This window comes from Fundulus heteroclitus, chromosome 11 (assembly GCF_011125445.2).
Source record: "Fundulus heteroclitus isolate FHET01 chromosome 11, MU-UCD_Fhet_4.1, whole genome shotgun sequence".
Classification (NCBI taxonomy): domain Eukaryota; kingdom Metazoa; phylum Chordata; class Actinopteri; order Cyprinodontiformes; family Fundulidae; genus Fundulus; species Fundulus heteroclitus.
Window position 1 is genome coordinate 20,005,984 of NC_046371.1, and position 13,241 is coordinate 20,019,224.

The following is a 13,241-nucleotide window of genomic DNA, read 5'->3' on the forward strand; positions in this document are numbered from 1 at the left end:
CCGTTTGAACAAGATTAAACAGACAATTTTTGTCTTTCAAGGACAGGTTGTCATGCCAAGCAATGAAACCAAATGTTAAAACGGACTCATTAAATCGTTTATAAAAGAAAATTATCAACCTTTTATCAATGTCAAAAAGATTCTACCTTCTCAGCAAATCACTGCAGTGTGCAGGTGGAAGTTAAGAGAACCGGCTACGGTTGTTCCCAGGTATCCGTAATTGCCCAGTTTCCGCTCGAGCTCCCTTGATTATTGTTTGTACCTCAGAATGGGGGATTTTCCTGAAGTCTGTGATCATGTCCATTTTTTTACAGATATTCACCTTCAAATAATGATCATCACATCACTTCAAGAAGTATCCAGGCACAGGTCCATGATGGATCTCTCCCTCCCTCTCCCGGCTGACTCTTGCCGTTATTAGTAAATGAAATAAATATACACTGAATGAGGTTAAGCTGTCCACGTTTTAAAGCCCTTTGAAATGTCTTGTTACTAAAAGTGCTTTGCAAATAAACTTGCCTTGCCTTGAAGCAGCAAAGCACCATGACACCGTCCCACTAGCACCACCATGTGCGATGTTCTTTTTCTGAATATTTTGTATGTTTTACACCTGATATTATGGGACAAAAAACACCCAAGTTTAACTTTTGTATTTTCAGTCCAAACCATATTTTACCAAAAGTCTTGGGGATCATCAACATGTGTTTTTCACAAATGTGAGATAAGCCTTTTTTTTTTTTTACCCAGCAGTAGTTGGACCGTTGGACAGTTCCCATGGATGATAGTTTTTGGAGTCTCTTTCCTAATTATAAATGACGAACCCTAACCCCATCAAAGGCTAGTGAGGCCTGTATAGTGTTTTACATATTCTAAGTTCTCTTATGGCCGTGCTCTTGGGAGGAATTTTCATAGGCCAGTCACTCCTGGGAGCTGTTTTCCCAGGAATGTGTTCTCCGCTTTTGGATAATAGCTCTGGTTTGTTGGAGTCTCAAAGCTTCTAAAAAAGATTTGTAACCTTTCTAGACTGGCAGATCAGTGACTACAGGTCTAGCAGTAATTAGGCCCTGGCACGGATATTGAACCAAATCAAAACACATGCTTAATTACAGTTAATTCATTATTTAACAATTTTCAGGGCCATGTTGGTTTGACTGTCTTGATAAAATCCTTATTCAAAGAGCTTTTTTTAATGGTTCAGTAACTTTAGCTTTGTCTGGTATTGTAATTTGCTCGGTCTGAAAGGTTTAAGTGTGAGGGGGGAAAAATCTAGCCTCGTGAGACCATCCTGATCTCGCGAGTTTTCAAGGTTTCACTCGCAGATCAGTCTGGCCATAGACATCATATACGTAGACGCCCCATTGTACGCTGCCGGCCGCTGGGCCGACGTGCCTACATGGCGGCCATCTTGGGTCAGACCACAGATCAGACATCTGCTGTCAAAATGAATAGGAGGCAGCTCAGATCTCATTTTAATCATATGTTCACAACGCTCGTGACATTTCAGACAGATTACATATATTTATTCAGAACCAAAACTATTTAAATTGAAGTCAAACTGGATGAAAAATGTACATGCACTTACATATTTTGCAGTTATATATTAATCTAATATACACACACAATTTATACACACATAAATTTCTCTCTCTTTCTTCCTATATATATATATATATATATATATATATATATATATATATATATACTGTATGTATAGGCTATGTACACAGACACCGATCTACAGACAACAGCACTGATCTACATAGGAGCAAAACTATATACAGACAAGTGAGAGCAGAGGTGCTCATAACAGCATTTAAAAATTATATATTACAAACCGCAATCTGGGGGGAAATAAATCAACAAAAAACCTTACGCATCTAAGAATCAAATACATTACAAAATCATAGCAAAAACTGTATAATATCCCCCCCACCACAAATCATGTCTATCCAGTAATTTAGGACCATTTTGTTTGTTTTTGGTGTTTAATGTACTTTTCTCTGCTTCCATCCCTGCTACCCATTAGCACATATTGTGTTTATGCCAGAAAAACTGTAACTGTAAAGCATGGGGATTATCTATTATAAAATCTTACTTATGGAAAGTAATTCCCCAGGATCTGGTTTCTAGTAGGCCTATCCTTTTATTTGCGCACCCATAAGCGGAGTAAAAGTCAGGCTTCCTGGGACGTAGCTCTGGAAGTTTGCTTACTTTCAATACAAAATCGAAATTATATATTAAGTTAGACAATAATTTAATTTAATCAATTGGTCCCATGTAGCCCCTAAAGGGGTGACGTTTCAGTCAGTTGATTTATCTGGAAATCGGGTGAGAATTCACCGCATTCAGAGTGTCTGAAAACATAAAGTACATTTTTCTGAATTGACTTGTATTCTCTCTGAGCGCAGCTAGGTCTGACCTAAGATGGCCGCTCTGTCGGCACGCCTCTCACCCGAGGACGCGGCGTCTACGTATTCATGTCTGGGAGTCTGGCTACCCTCCGTTGAAGAAAATTTGGAGCCGTTCACCAAACGAACGTCCAATCAGCGTTGGCTTTGAGGCGGGTTGAGGTGTGACGCAACGGGAAGCGCGACAGTTCAGTCTAAACAACATGGCGGCTTCAGCCGATGAAACTAGCGTTAGCGTGGCTATCGAGCAAGTTTTATCGGAATTACAGAGTATTCCTTTGCTGAGCTAACGAGCCTTTACCTGCAGCAGCAAGAGTAGCTTGGCTTGTGGTTGTGTTTTCGTCGTCGCTCGTAACAGAGGAGGACGAATCTGATTGGTTTATTTGTCCCGTCTATCACCAACATAGGCCAATCAGCTAACCAGTATTTTCGCCCCTTCCCAAAATTACTTCAACGGAAGGTTTCCAGATGGATATGCGGAGCAAATCTATCTGGCGGAGTCAGGTAAGGAAAAATCTAGGTCATTTACTGAAATTTGCAAGGATTTAAATAAATACCTCGTTGGTATGCCACTTTAGAACAAAAGCAAAATAAATGAGAGTTCTGGTGAGTAACAATGACCTGCAGTGCATATGCTATGAGCAATATAGAATTCAAGTATACTCTTTTTCAGTTAGCCACAATTGTCCTTCTGCATGGGAAAAATATATATACTTGAGATAAGGGGCTGATAGTCTGACCCACATACATAAAAGTAGCCTACTGCCCTTTTTTTGCTTGGAGTTTGGAGTTTTTCTTGAGTTTGAGCTATCAGGTGATTGTGAAGAAAGCCGCGCATGTTTTGATTCTTTTGGAGCAGGAACAGTTGATGACGGATATCTGCAGCATTACGCAATCTATGTTCGTCACAACATGTTAAGCGCTCCCAGAAGTTCATCGCGTCTTTAACATGTAGTTACACCTGACTTGGAGCAAAACCGTTATTCTTATCAGAAAAAAAAACGATAAAAAAAAAAGTAAAGTAACGATAGGAGTGTGGTTTGATACGGCTTCCCACAAGTTGTTCCGCCTTCTGGCTTGCTGTTTGATGTAGGGCACACTTCTCGTTGTGAGGTCATTTACTTCCTGATATGTTTTTTTTTTTTTTGTTTGTTTGTTTTTTTTTTTTTTTTGTCTACTGCTCTTTGTTTAACAAATTACAGAGGAGGAAAACAATGTCACGTGATCAATCAGCTGACGAGCTGGTTGATCACGTGACTACGGGCAGAGGCGACAACACAGCCGGGAGGAGACGGACTGGCGGAAGGACGGGGCTGCGCATCTGAACAAGCAGAGGCAGTTCCCTGCGGAGGAGGTGAAACGGACCCCGTACTGACCCGGTTTCGGGTGACTTCTCCGGCGAAGCGGACTTGGGAGTCGCTTTTGTTCACGGACCCTGGGAACCTTGACGGTTTGCTTTTTTTTTTTTGTTTAGAGGTGCGGCGTAAGACAGAGGCAGGACATGTTAGCTGTTTTGTTAGCCGGCATGAGGTGTTAAACGTTCACAGTTTCTGCTTGCGGTCGTGAATGACTCACAGCTCTAAAGCAGGTTTGAATGTCAGGCAGCGGAGCGGAGAGCGGTGTGATTTCCTCCGAGCCTTCTGGTTCATTCTCTGTGTCTGGTCGCCTGCCGAGAACCATGAGCCCCCCCGCACTGCGCCCCTTGCTGGGGCTGATGACCTGCACTTTGCTCCTGATGTCGCCGCCGTGCGCGTCCTGTCACCCGGCGCAGAACGCAGCCCAGGCCGGGATCGATTTAAAGAAGCAGCTCGACACGTTTGGCCTCGGCTTCAGCTGGAGGAACCTCACCTGTCCCGCCTGTAAAGCCATCTTCACCGTCCTCGATGTCGCTCTTCTGGTAAATCTTCTGTCTCTCATTCACAGCAGGATGGGAAATGCCGTGTTTGTCGCAGCGAACAACGCGATCCGCAACACAAAAACAGGAGGACACCCGAGTTTAAAGGAGAATAAAGAACTGCAATAGTGCGCGCATCCATGTTTAAACCCAACATTTGAATTATTTAGCAGGGTTAACATATTATTTAGTTTTAAAACCGTGCTTAAATTCTAGATCAGGTGAATTTTATTTCGTTTTGAAAAACTGCTACAGCTATGCGTGTCTAAACCCACACAATAGGCTCGAAGTAAGCTACACCTCATTTGTAAACTAATAACCAACATGTAAAAAGAAGTGCGCTGACACAATAAAGGCAACATTCATAGGTTCCATCGAGATCATATCCGGCTTGAGGCAGAAGCAAACTTTGCGGCAGCATTGGGCCCCCTGCTTGGCTGCAGGAAGAGGACTTGAATTTAAACTGGACAGGTTTATTTAAAGAAAACTGCACAGGTTTAGTATTGACGCTAATAAAACTCTTTATAAAGTTGTATTAACAGAGTCATATTTTAAAGCTGATTAAATAGGTTCTGCTGCTTGTATCTTGGTTCCTACTTCCACTTCGTCTTTCTAAACTGTTTTGTATTCTTCAACAAATGCACATGACTTCTGTTTGAAAGGTTGAAATCTTATGATTAAATCTAATTGCATTTTTTTTTCTAAAAGCCTATTTCCATTTATTGGGTTCGGATCCCTATTTAGAAAAATAAGACCTAAACTGAAACCAGACTAACTGTGAACGACGTCCTGTGGGTAGAGATTATTGATCGGCGTCATAACCACATTTCACAGCAGTACGATATCAATAGAGTAAATAAGACCACCTTAAATCTTCAGTTGCTAAATAGGATAAGCACTGTCCCCTTGAGGGGAACAAATTGACGTTTGGTCAGATAGCAGATGGCTCATTGGACCACTCCCACTGTAACTGTGAGTACATTAACTAGTGAATCTTTATTTTAGATTTTTTTTTTTATTATTCTGCCCAGGGCCTCTCACAGCCATGGGCCAAACTTGATTGAACATTTAGATCTTATTCCAGACTGATTATAGTGTTTAACAATTGATCACTCTCCAACTGAGTCTATATTACAGAAGTCAAAATCAGGAAATATAAATTTAAAAATAAAATTAAGCACATCGATGGTTTTATTATGAGCATGTAGATGATATAAGGACTATATTGTCTAAACTATAAATGCTCAAATGAGGATAGGATGTTGTTTCCACTTATTTGATCCAGCACAGCGCGAGCCTCTTATTGGAAAAGTGCTACATGGGCGATCTTGGCTGGCAACAAGTTATTTAACCCCACCTGATGAAATGAGTGGCTTCTCGTTTCTTAAACAACCGTGTGGAAAGACCCGTCCTGTGGTTTTGCAAAAGATGTTGGTCTGTTTAAGAGGGCTCATATCACTGGCATGCATCAAGCAGAGAAAACATCTAAGACTGCAGAAACTGCTAGAAATTGGGGTGAGATCTGTCAAACCGCTTTAATAAAAAAAAAACGGTAAGGATGGGGGGGAACCATCGTCTTCGAGGAAGAAATGTGGTCGGAAAATAAATCCTTAACGGTTGTGATCGGCCATCACTTTAAACCTCTGGCCAAATCAAATCAAAGGAAAAACAAGAGTATAACTCAGGGATGTGTTGTTTTTTTTTTAGTGAAAGTAAGAGTTTCTCCGCACACATAATGCAAAGGGAACCCAGTGGATTGGGACTAGACAGCTGTGTAGCTGTAAGAAAACCAGTGAGGCTAACCGGGGGGGGGGAAAGTCTACAGTTTGCTAGGGAGCATAAAGACTGGACTCTGGAGAACTGGAAGAAGGTCATGTGGTCTGATGAGTCCAGATCTACCCTGTTCCAGAGTGATGGAGCCATCAGGATGAGAAGAGATGCAGCCATCATGTCTCCGGCCTACGGTCAAGGGGGTGCTGCAGTCGGTCAGGTCTGGGTTCTGCAACATGTGCCCAAAGTATGAAGTCAGCTGAATACCTTCGAAACAAGCTCTTCGAAACAGTGCCACAGGGAATGTGAGCGGTAATCAAAGCTATAGGCGGTCCAACGAAATGTTGATGTGACCTTTCAGCTTACTTGTTGTTCTTTCTTCAGCTAGTTTTTCTCATTTCCTTAAACAAACCGGGAACTTCTAAACATGCATGTACTGTGTTACTGTAGTTCACCAGCAAATGCGGTGTTTGTGCTGAGGCGTGCGTTACGATTTTTAATTAATCAGCCCGATCCGCAGAATTCCCAGCTGGGCCGTAAATTGGAATAAACCCACCTGAGCGTGGCTTATTTTGAGGAAGCCTATTGTTTATATGTAAATTCCCCCGACCTAACAGTTGTGTCCCTTTCTGCCTTGCCTCATCTTTTTTTTTAGAGCAGTGTAAACAAAGAGCGGGTGGCGCATGCGGTCAGCGAGGCGTGCATCCGTCTGCATCTGGCCGATGAGCTGGTGTGTCGGAACATAACCGAGCTCTTCAGGGACGACTTCATCAGGGTCCTGCAGCAGTCCTTGCTGTGGCCCACCGAAGCATGCGCCGTGTTGGTGGGCCCCTCTTGTGGCACGTTCGACATTTACGCGCCCTGGAACGTCACGTTGCCGAAGGTTCCCAAGCCTCCTGTTACGCCGCCCTCGCCTCCCCGACCTGGCTCTCCACAGAGCAGGGTGCTGTTTCTCACAGACATCCACTGGGACAAGGTGAGTGTGTGCAGAGCTTAAAACGTAGAAATCGGATCGTGTCTTCCTTTTTTCTCTTGTAATATAATTTCCCTTTTTAAAGGCAAAGAAAAAAAATAAAAGACATACACAGAAGTTAGTTGGTAGCTGGGATTTATTTATTTTTCTCCCACTCAATTGTCCCTGACAGACAGTCAGAAGCTTAAAAATCAGACTTTTTTTCGTGATCAGTAAATGCGTCGTACGTAACCGCTACAACGCCACAATAATGCCGCTCTGTGTTGTGAATGCTGTAATGGGGTGAAGAGGACTCAAACGTAGCTACTTCGAGTTTCTGAGAGAAATTAAAAAAAACAAAGTTGGAGGAAGGACAGAGATGTCAGGAGATATTTAAAGGAGAACTGTCGACATGTCTGCGGCATGTTTGGGCTACAAGAGGGCAAGGCTTCAGCAGATGGATAACAGGAAGTCTGAATAGTTGCCCTTTTTTTCTATTTTTTGGATATCTGTCATGGGACATGCTGGATTTGGAAATGTTGGCAGTCTTTTGGTAAATCTGATTTGTCTTTTTAGGTAATAACATGTTAGGAACAGTTAATTAGAAGGAAACAGTTGATTTCCTTCTATAAATACATGTAATAACCATTTTGTTCTAATGTTATCATTCCTCAAAAGCAATCAGCATCAGCCTTTAGTCAAAGCTTTTTTTTTTTTTTTTAAACCATAGACCAGAAATCAACCATAAAACTGCTTTGCCCCTGTCTAAAAACAGAAAAATGTTTCTTTTGCTTTGTTCAAAACTGATTTTAAATTCAAACCCCTGTGCTGAACAGGACTATAAAACCGGCAGCGCCGCAGACTGCAAGGAGCCTCTTTGCTGCCGCGAAGACTCCGGCGTTCCCAAATGGAAGCGGAGAGAGGCTGGTTACTGGGGAACCTACAGCAAGTGTGACCTGCCTCTACGCACTTTGGAGAACCTCCTCGAAAATGCTGCCAAAGCCGGACCGTGGGACTGGGTCTACTGGACCGGAGACATCCCGGCCCACAACGTCTGGTTTCAGACCAGAGACCAGCAGCTGACAGAGCTCAGCGTCATCTCCAGGCTCATCCACAAGTAACTAATGTCCACTTTTGCAACTTAAACAGATACTTTTGTACTTTGATTAAATATACCTTTAAAAATGTCAAGACGCTCAGCTGTAAGAACGTTTGGTATTCTTTTCTGAACTTCTTTTGCTCAGAACCATATTTACCCAACACTTTGAATCTATTCTAGGCTTTTGTTGGGTGTATTTTCACTTCTAGATATAACTGTGCTGTTCATGTTAGCTACATCCTGTGACTCTGAAAGGCTTGCCTTTCCTATAGCTGCTGCCTGAATCAACCTTGAAAACAACCTTTCAATGAGCGCCGCCTTCCTACAAACTATTTACCTCAGAATGTGTCACAGCAGTTGCAGTCTAAAACACTAAAACTTTCTATAAATATATCACCTGTTAATCCCAAAGTTCTCTTCAGACTCCACAGCCTGTCCCCTCGCGGAAAATAAAAGCTGTGATCTAAGCAACCAAATTACATCCAGCTATTCTTGTATATCCTCATCTGAAAACGGATTAAAAAATCCTTTAAGCTATGAGGAAATGTGTAACATTAACCCACGTTCGATGACTGAAACAACCGTAAAGTTCCCCCCCCGAAACCTGACGATCCACATTCCGCTGGGGTTGTGGTTGTTTTCGGTTGTGCTTCGTCACGTAAAAAACCTGTGAAATAATCTGACAGAAATGGTTTGAAACCCAATAATGAGTTTGACTGGAGGGGGTGGGGGGTGATTTAAAATCATAAAACATAAATTAGAGAGGAGTTTAGACTGAAGTGACGGAAATATGAAATGCTGAGAAAAAAATCAGCCAACCAATCTGAAATGTGTAGCGCTCTCCCTCCATAAGACTACAACTTCCCCCCTACCGGATCCATTTTACTGGATAAATGTCCACCTGGGTAATCTGTTTTACTCTGATAGACACAATGGAAATGAACAGGAGCAAAGAATGGGCCCCAGAAAGGTGCCATGGTGGTTTAAAAAAAAAGTGCTCTATGTTGCTTTAAATTATGAGACTGTGGTCACAGCCTTTTTTATCAGGTCATTTTCACCTGCAACTGTGTACGGATCTGAACAGATGATTACCCTCCCGTTTTCTATCCAGGTACCTGGGAGCCAACGTGAGCGTTTACCCGGCGGTAGGAAACCACGAGAGCACGCCAGTCAACAGCTTCCCGCCGCCTTTCGTTCACGGCAACAGATCGTCCTCCTGGCTCTACGACAAAATGGCCGAGGAGTGGGCGCTGTGGTTGCCGGAGCAGGCTTTAAAGACTTTAAGGTAATTTCAATTCCTGTCTTGGTTACCTTTGGTAAGGGTCGTTATCACGTTCAGGACGTGTGCTCGACGGTGTACGGGTCAGCCTGGCCTCGTGGAGAAAGCTTGAGCGTTTAGAGGAAATAATCAAGCGCTGGGTTTTGTTTACCGGAGAGGAACGCTGCTCAATGATGCACATCTGACCACAGGAAGAGCAGAAGTGGTGTCAGCTCTCAGCAGTTTCGTGCTCCTTGTTTGAGACGCTGAATCGACTCTTAAATTAGACTCTCTTCTGTTGTAAACAGATACGGAGGGTTCTACACGGTGGAGATTCAGCCGGGCCTGAGGGTGGTCTCCCTCAACATGAACTTCTGCGCACGAGAAAACTTCTGGCTGATGGTGAACTCGACCGACCCGGCCAACCAGCTGCAGTGGTTGGTTCATGTTCTGCAGGCCAGCGAGGACAGGGGCGAGAAGGTTGGTTTTTTTGTTGTTGTTTGTGACTTTATTGTGGTTGAAGCTCGTGTGCGTGTTGACTGTGTTGGTATTTTAAATGCATCTAGTTAGATGTGCTGAGCATGTGAGACGGTATTGAACATGAGTCAACATCTTCTTCAGCTTGTTGACGTTTGCTTTTTGTACTCAGGTGCATATCATTGGGCATATCCCACCTGGCCTGTGTCTTAGCAGCTGGAGCTGGAACTACTATCACATCGTCAACAGGTAGCTGCTCTGATCGTCCCTAATGTGTCAATGAGCTATCAGAAGCCGAATACATCGTTAGGTCGGTGCTTCTCAACAAGTGGGCCAAGTGAAGGCGTTACAGGGGGGCGGGCGCAAGAACAGCCTAGCCATTTTTTTTCTTTTTTTTTTATAAAAAAAATACAGGCAGGTGTTACAGTTAAAGGTCTGCGGGATATTCGAAATCCTTGTAAATGTGACAACAGCGCCTCCTGGTGTTTGGTCCGTACCTGCAGTCACCAGTGCAACTAAAACCGGATTCTCTGTAATCCTAAAAGTGACGGCTTCACCGCTGTGAGGTAACAACTATGGTTTTCTGTAGAAGAATAATATTAAACTCCAAAAAAAAAAAAAAGTCTAAAACTTAATTAAAAGTTAGTTTTGGATTAATGGGTTGCTATTATTTTTGCCATATTTTCAGCTTGTTTATTTTGAGTCACTGAATTTTACTGATGAGCTTCATGGCTAGTTAAAAGTAACGTTGTCTTTCCAGAGAGAGAACGCTTTGACTGCAGACTAAAAAAAAAGTGGGGCAATGTTAGAAAAATTCTAGCTATTAGAAACCATTGTCCTATAATTTGTTAGAAAATGTAAAAGGGATTCTGGATAATCTTCAGAGTGAGTTTGTCGGGGGGGATTGGGGGGGGGGGGGGTTCATTCTTCAAAGGGGGGGCACAACAGAAACCATTTGAGAACCACTGGTGCAGTCAGGTGCAGTTCCCTTTTACATTGCTAAGGACGCTCATGTTCTATTGAGTTCCTTTTTTTTTTTTTTACTTCTGCTATAGGTGGATGATTACACATTTCTAAAGTATGTGTGGGAAATGTAAATGCCTGGCTGGTTTATTACTACAAGCGCCTGCTTTCACTTAGCCTGTGTTTTTTTTTTTTTTTTTTTTGCATTTTACGGATGACATTGTGCAGCAGTGTTGTGTCCAAGTGACTACTGCAGGTTCCAGAGTTTTTGCTTTTTTCTTCTTAACAAAAATGTCTGGTTTTTCAGATATGAAAGTACAATTACCGGCCAGTTTTTTGGGCATACCCATCTGGACGAGTTCCAAATGTTTTATGATGAAGAAACCCTGAGCCGGCCATTAGGAGTGGCTTTCATCGCCCCCAGTGTCACCACTTACGTTAATCTTAATCCAGGTGAGTCGATTAAACCAGCTGAGCGAGTTAACATTATGTTGAGGCGCTAACCATTCCATAAAGTTTGGAGCGACTTTTTTAATAATAGAGCAGCATCACTGCTGTGACTGAATCAATTACATTGCTAAAAAAATAATCCCCGCCGTTAATTTTTTTTAGTTGGGTGCACAGAGTTTAGCCGCTTAACAAGACACCAGCATGTACAGTGATGCAATACACTTACATAAATACTACGGTTTGTTACACAACACTGGAGACGAACACAGGAAGCATCAGGGGTAAAATCAGAAGGCACCAGACCATTAAGATGCTAGGGGAACATTTTTATTGTGCCTTATTTATTTTTATTGCATACTTTATCCTGCATATTTAAGTGTAGAATTGAGTTTCCATGTGTTTTCTAAAACAATTTAGCAATTTTTAGTTATTTTAAATCCAAACTGATTTTTTTAAAGATGTTTTTGTGCTTCTGAGGTGCTTTGAAAAACACTTTTCTCCCTCACCTCAGGTTACCGCGTCTACTATGTCGATGGGAATTATAAGAACAGCTCTCGGCTCGTCCTCGACCACGAAACCTACATCCTCAACCTCACAGAGGCAAACCACAGTCCAAAGGCGCCAGGCAATCCGGTGCAGGACCCCAAATGGAGTCTCCTGTACCGGGCCACTGAAGCCTACGGTCTCTCCAGTCTGTTCCCGTCTGATCACAACGCGCTGCTGCGAACCTTCATCAACGACGACCGCTCCTTCCAGAAGTTCTGGTACCTCAGACATAAAGGACACGTGTCCGAGTCCTGCAGAGAGGCATGCAAGACCACGATGCTCTGCTTTCTGCGAAGCGGACGCTCGGATGAGCTGGACAACTGCGACCAGATCAATGGTTTTGCAGGGAACTTGGCTCGGGCTGCAAGGAAAACTCTTTGTTGACCCAATTAAAGTTGGACTGAAAGACTAAAGTAATGAATAGCAATATGACCAAATACTGTATGAGCCAAAACAAAGTCTGTGTTGCAAGATGATCAATAACAATAGCACTCATTTTAAATGCTAAGCCAAGCTGTTATCGTTTGAGAAATCTTGTTGGAGTTCAGAGCTTTCAGTCCCCCCCCCACCCCACACACTTTTAGTTTGAATTCAGTTTCCAACTTCGTGCTGGTCTGCAGGGTTTACTCAAGGTAAACACCGGTTATGCAAAGTCTGCATAAAAACGTCCTGAAACATTGTCCGTTTACTTGAAATGCATAACGGTAGGCATTACTGTACTGCGATCATAGTTTTAGCTGTTCTTCTTAGCCGAGTGCCTTTTTTTTCTGGGAATGAGTAAACCCGTAAACTGCTTTAATTCGCTTCAGAATTTTACATTTCTTAAAACTCTTCCTTTCACATTGAGGCGCAGCGGCTGAAAGCCTGCATACAAACTGAGGACGGGATACTGTAGCAGTATTAGCATTTCATAAGGTTAAAAGATTGTGAAAAAATAGGATTTGACTCTGTCGCAGTCAAATGCAGAATAGACATATTGTCATCTGTTTTAACAAAGCCATTCATAATTAAGTTTCTTGATTGATGTTTTCTTTTGTTTGCACTTTATTTGAAAAAAAAAAAAAAATTATAAACTGGTGAATACTTCTCAAAACTGGCTCTGTGAGAATAATGATGCAAGTTGTAAAACATGCAATAAAAGAACTTGATTGTACGCGTGACTGTGACAACTTCTGGTGTGCAGTTTGCTTTTTGGTAAGTTAGTACCTCCATATTTACTTCAAAGGGTTACACATTTCACAGTGACCCAAGCTGTAAAGGGTTGCTTTTTAGGAGAACATCTAACATACAAAATAATTAGTTTGTATTCACAACACCTTTTAACACTAACAGATTGCTTTTTACATTTGCACTGCTATACAGTGGTGAATTCTGGTTAGCGCAGTCATTATACACCTGCTACAAATACTGTATTAAGATTGCTT

The 13,241-nt window shown here is 42.4% G+C and overlaps 1 protein-coding gene across 2 annotated transcripts; it reads left to right on the plus strand.

Moving 5' to 3' along the window:
• The first annotated feature begins 3,667 nt into the window (after positions 1-3,667).
• Positions 3,668-12,970, plus strand: smpd1 (sphingomyelin phosphodiesterase 1). 2 transcript variants are annotated; one of them, XM_036143073.1, is made up of 9 exons: positions 3,668-3,858; positions 4,010-4,305; positions 6,728-7,048; positions 7,861-8,141; positions 9,235-9,408; positions 9,690-9,861; positions 10,031-10,107; positions 11,129-11,274; positions 11,783-12,970. In XM_036143073.1, the coding sequence occupies exons 2-9, from the start codon at positions 4,087-4,089 to the stop codon at positions 12,199-12,201; spliced, it is 1,809 nt and encodes a 602-aa protein (XP_035998966.1). In that variant the 5' UTR covers positions 3,668-3,858; positions 4,010-4,086; the 3' UTR covers positions 12,202-12,970. The 2 variants fall into 2 exon arrangements, with proteins under 2 accessions (XP_035998966.1, XP_012705465.2); XM_012850011.3 differs by having other exon boundaries at positions 3,668-4,305.
• Positions 12,971-13,241: the final 271 nt, after the last annotated feature.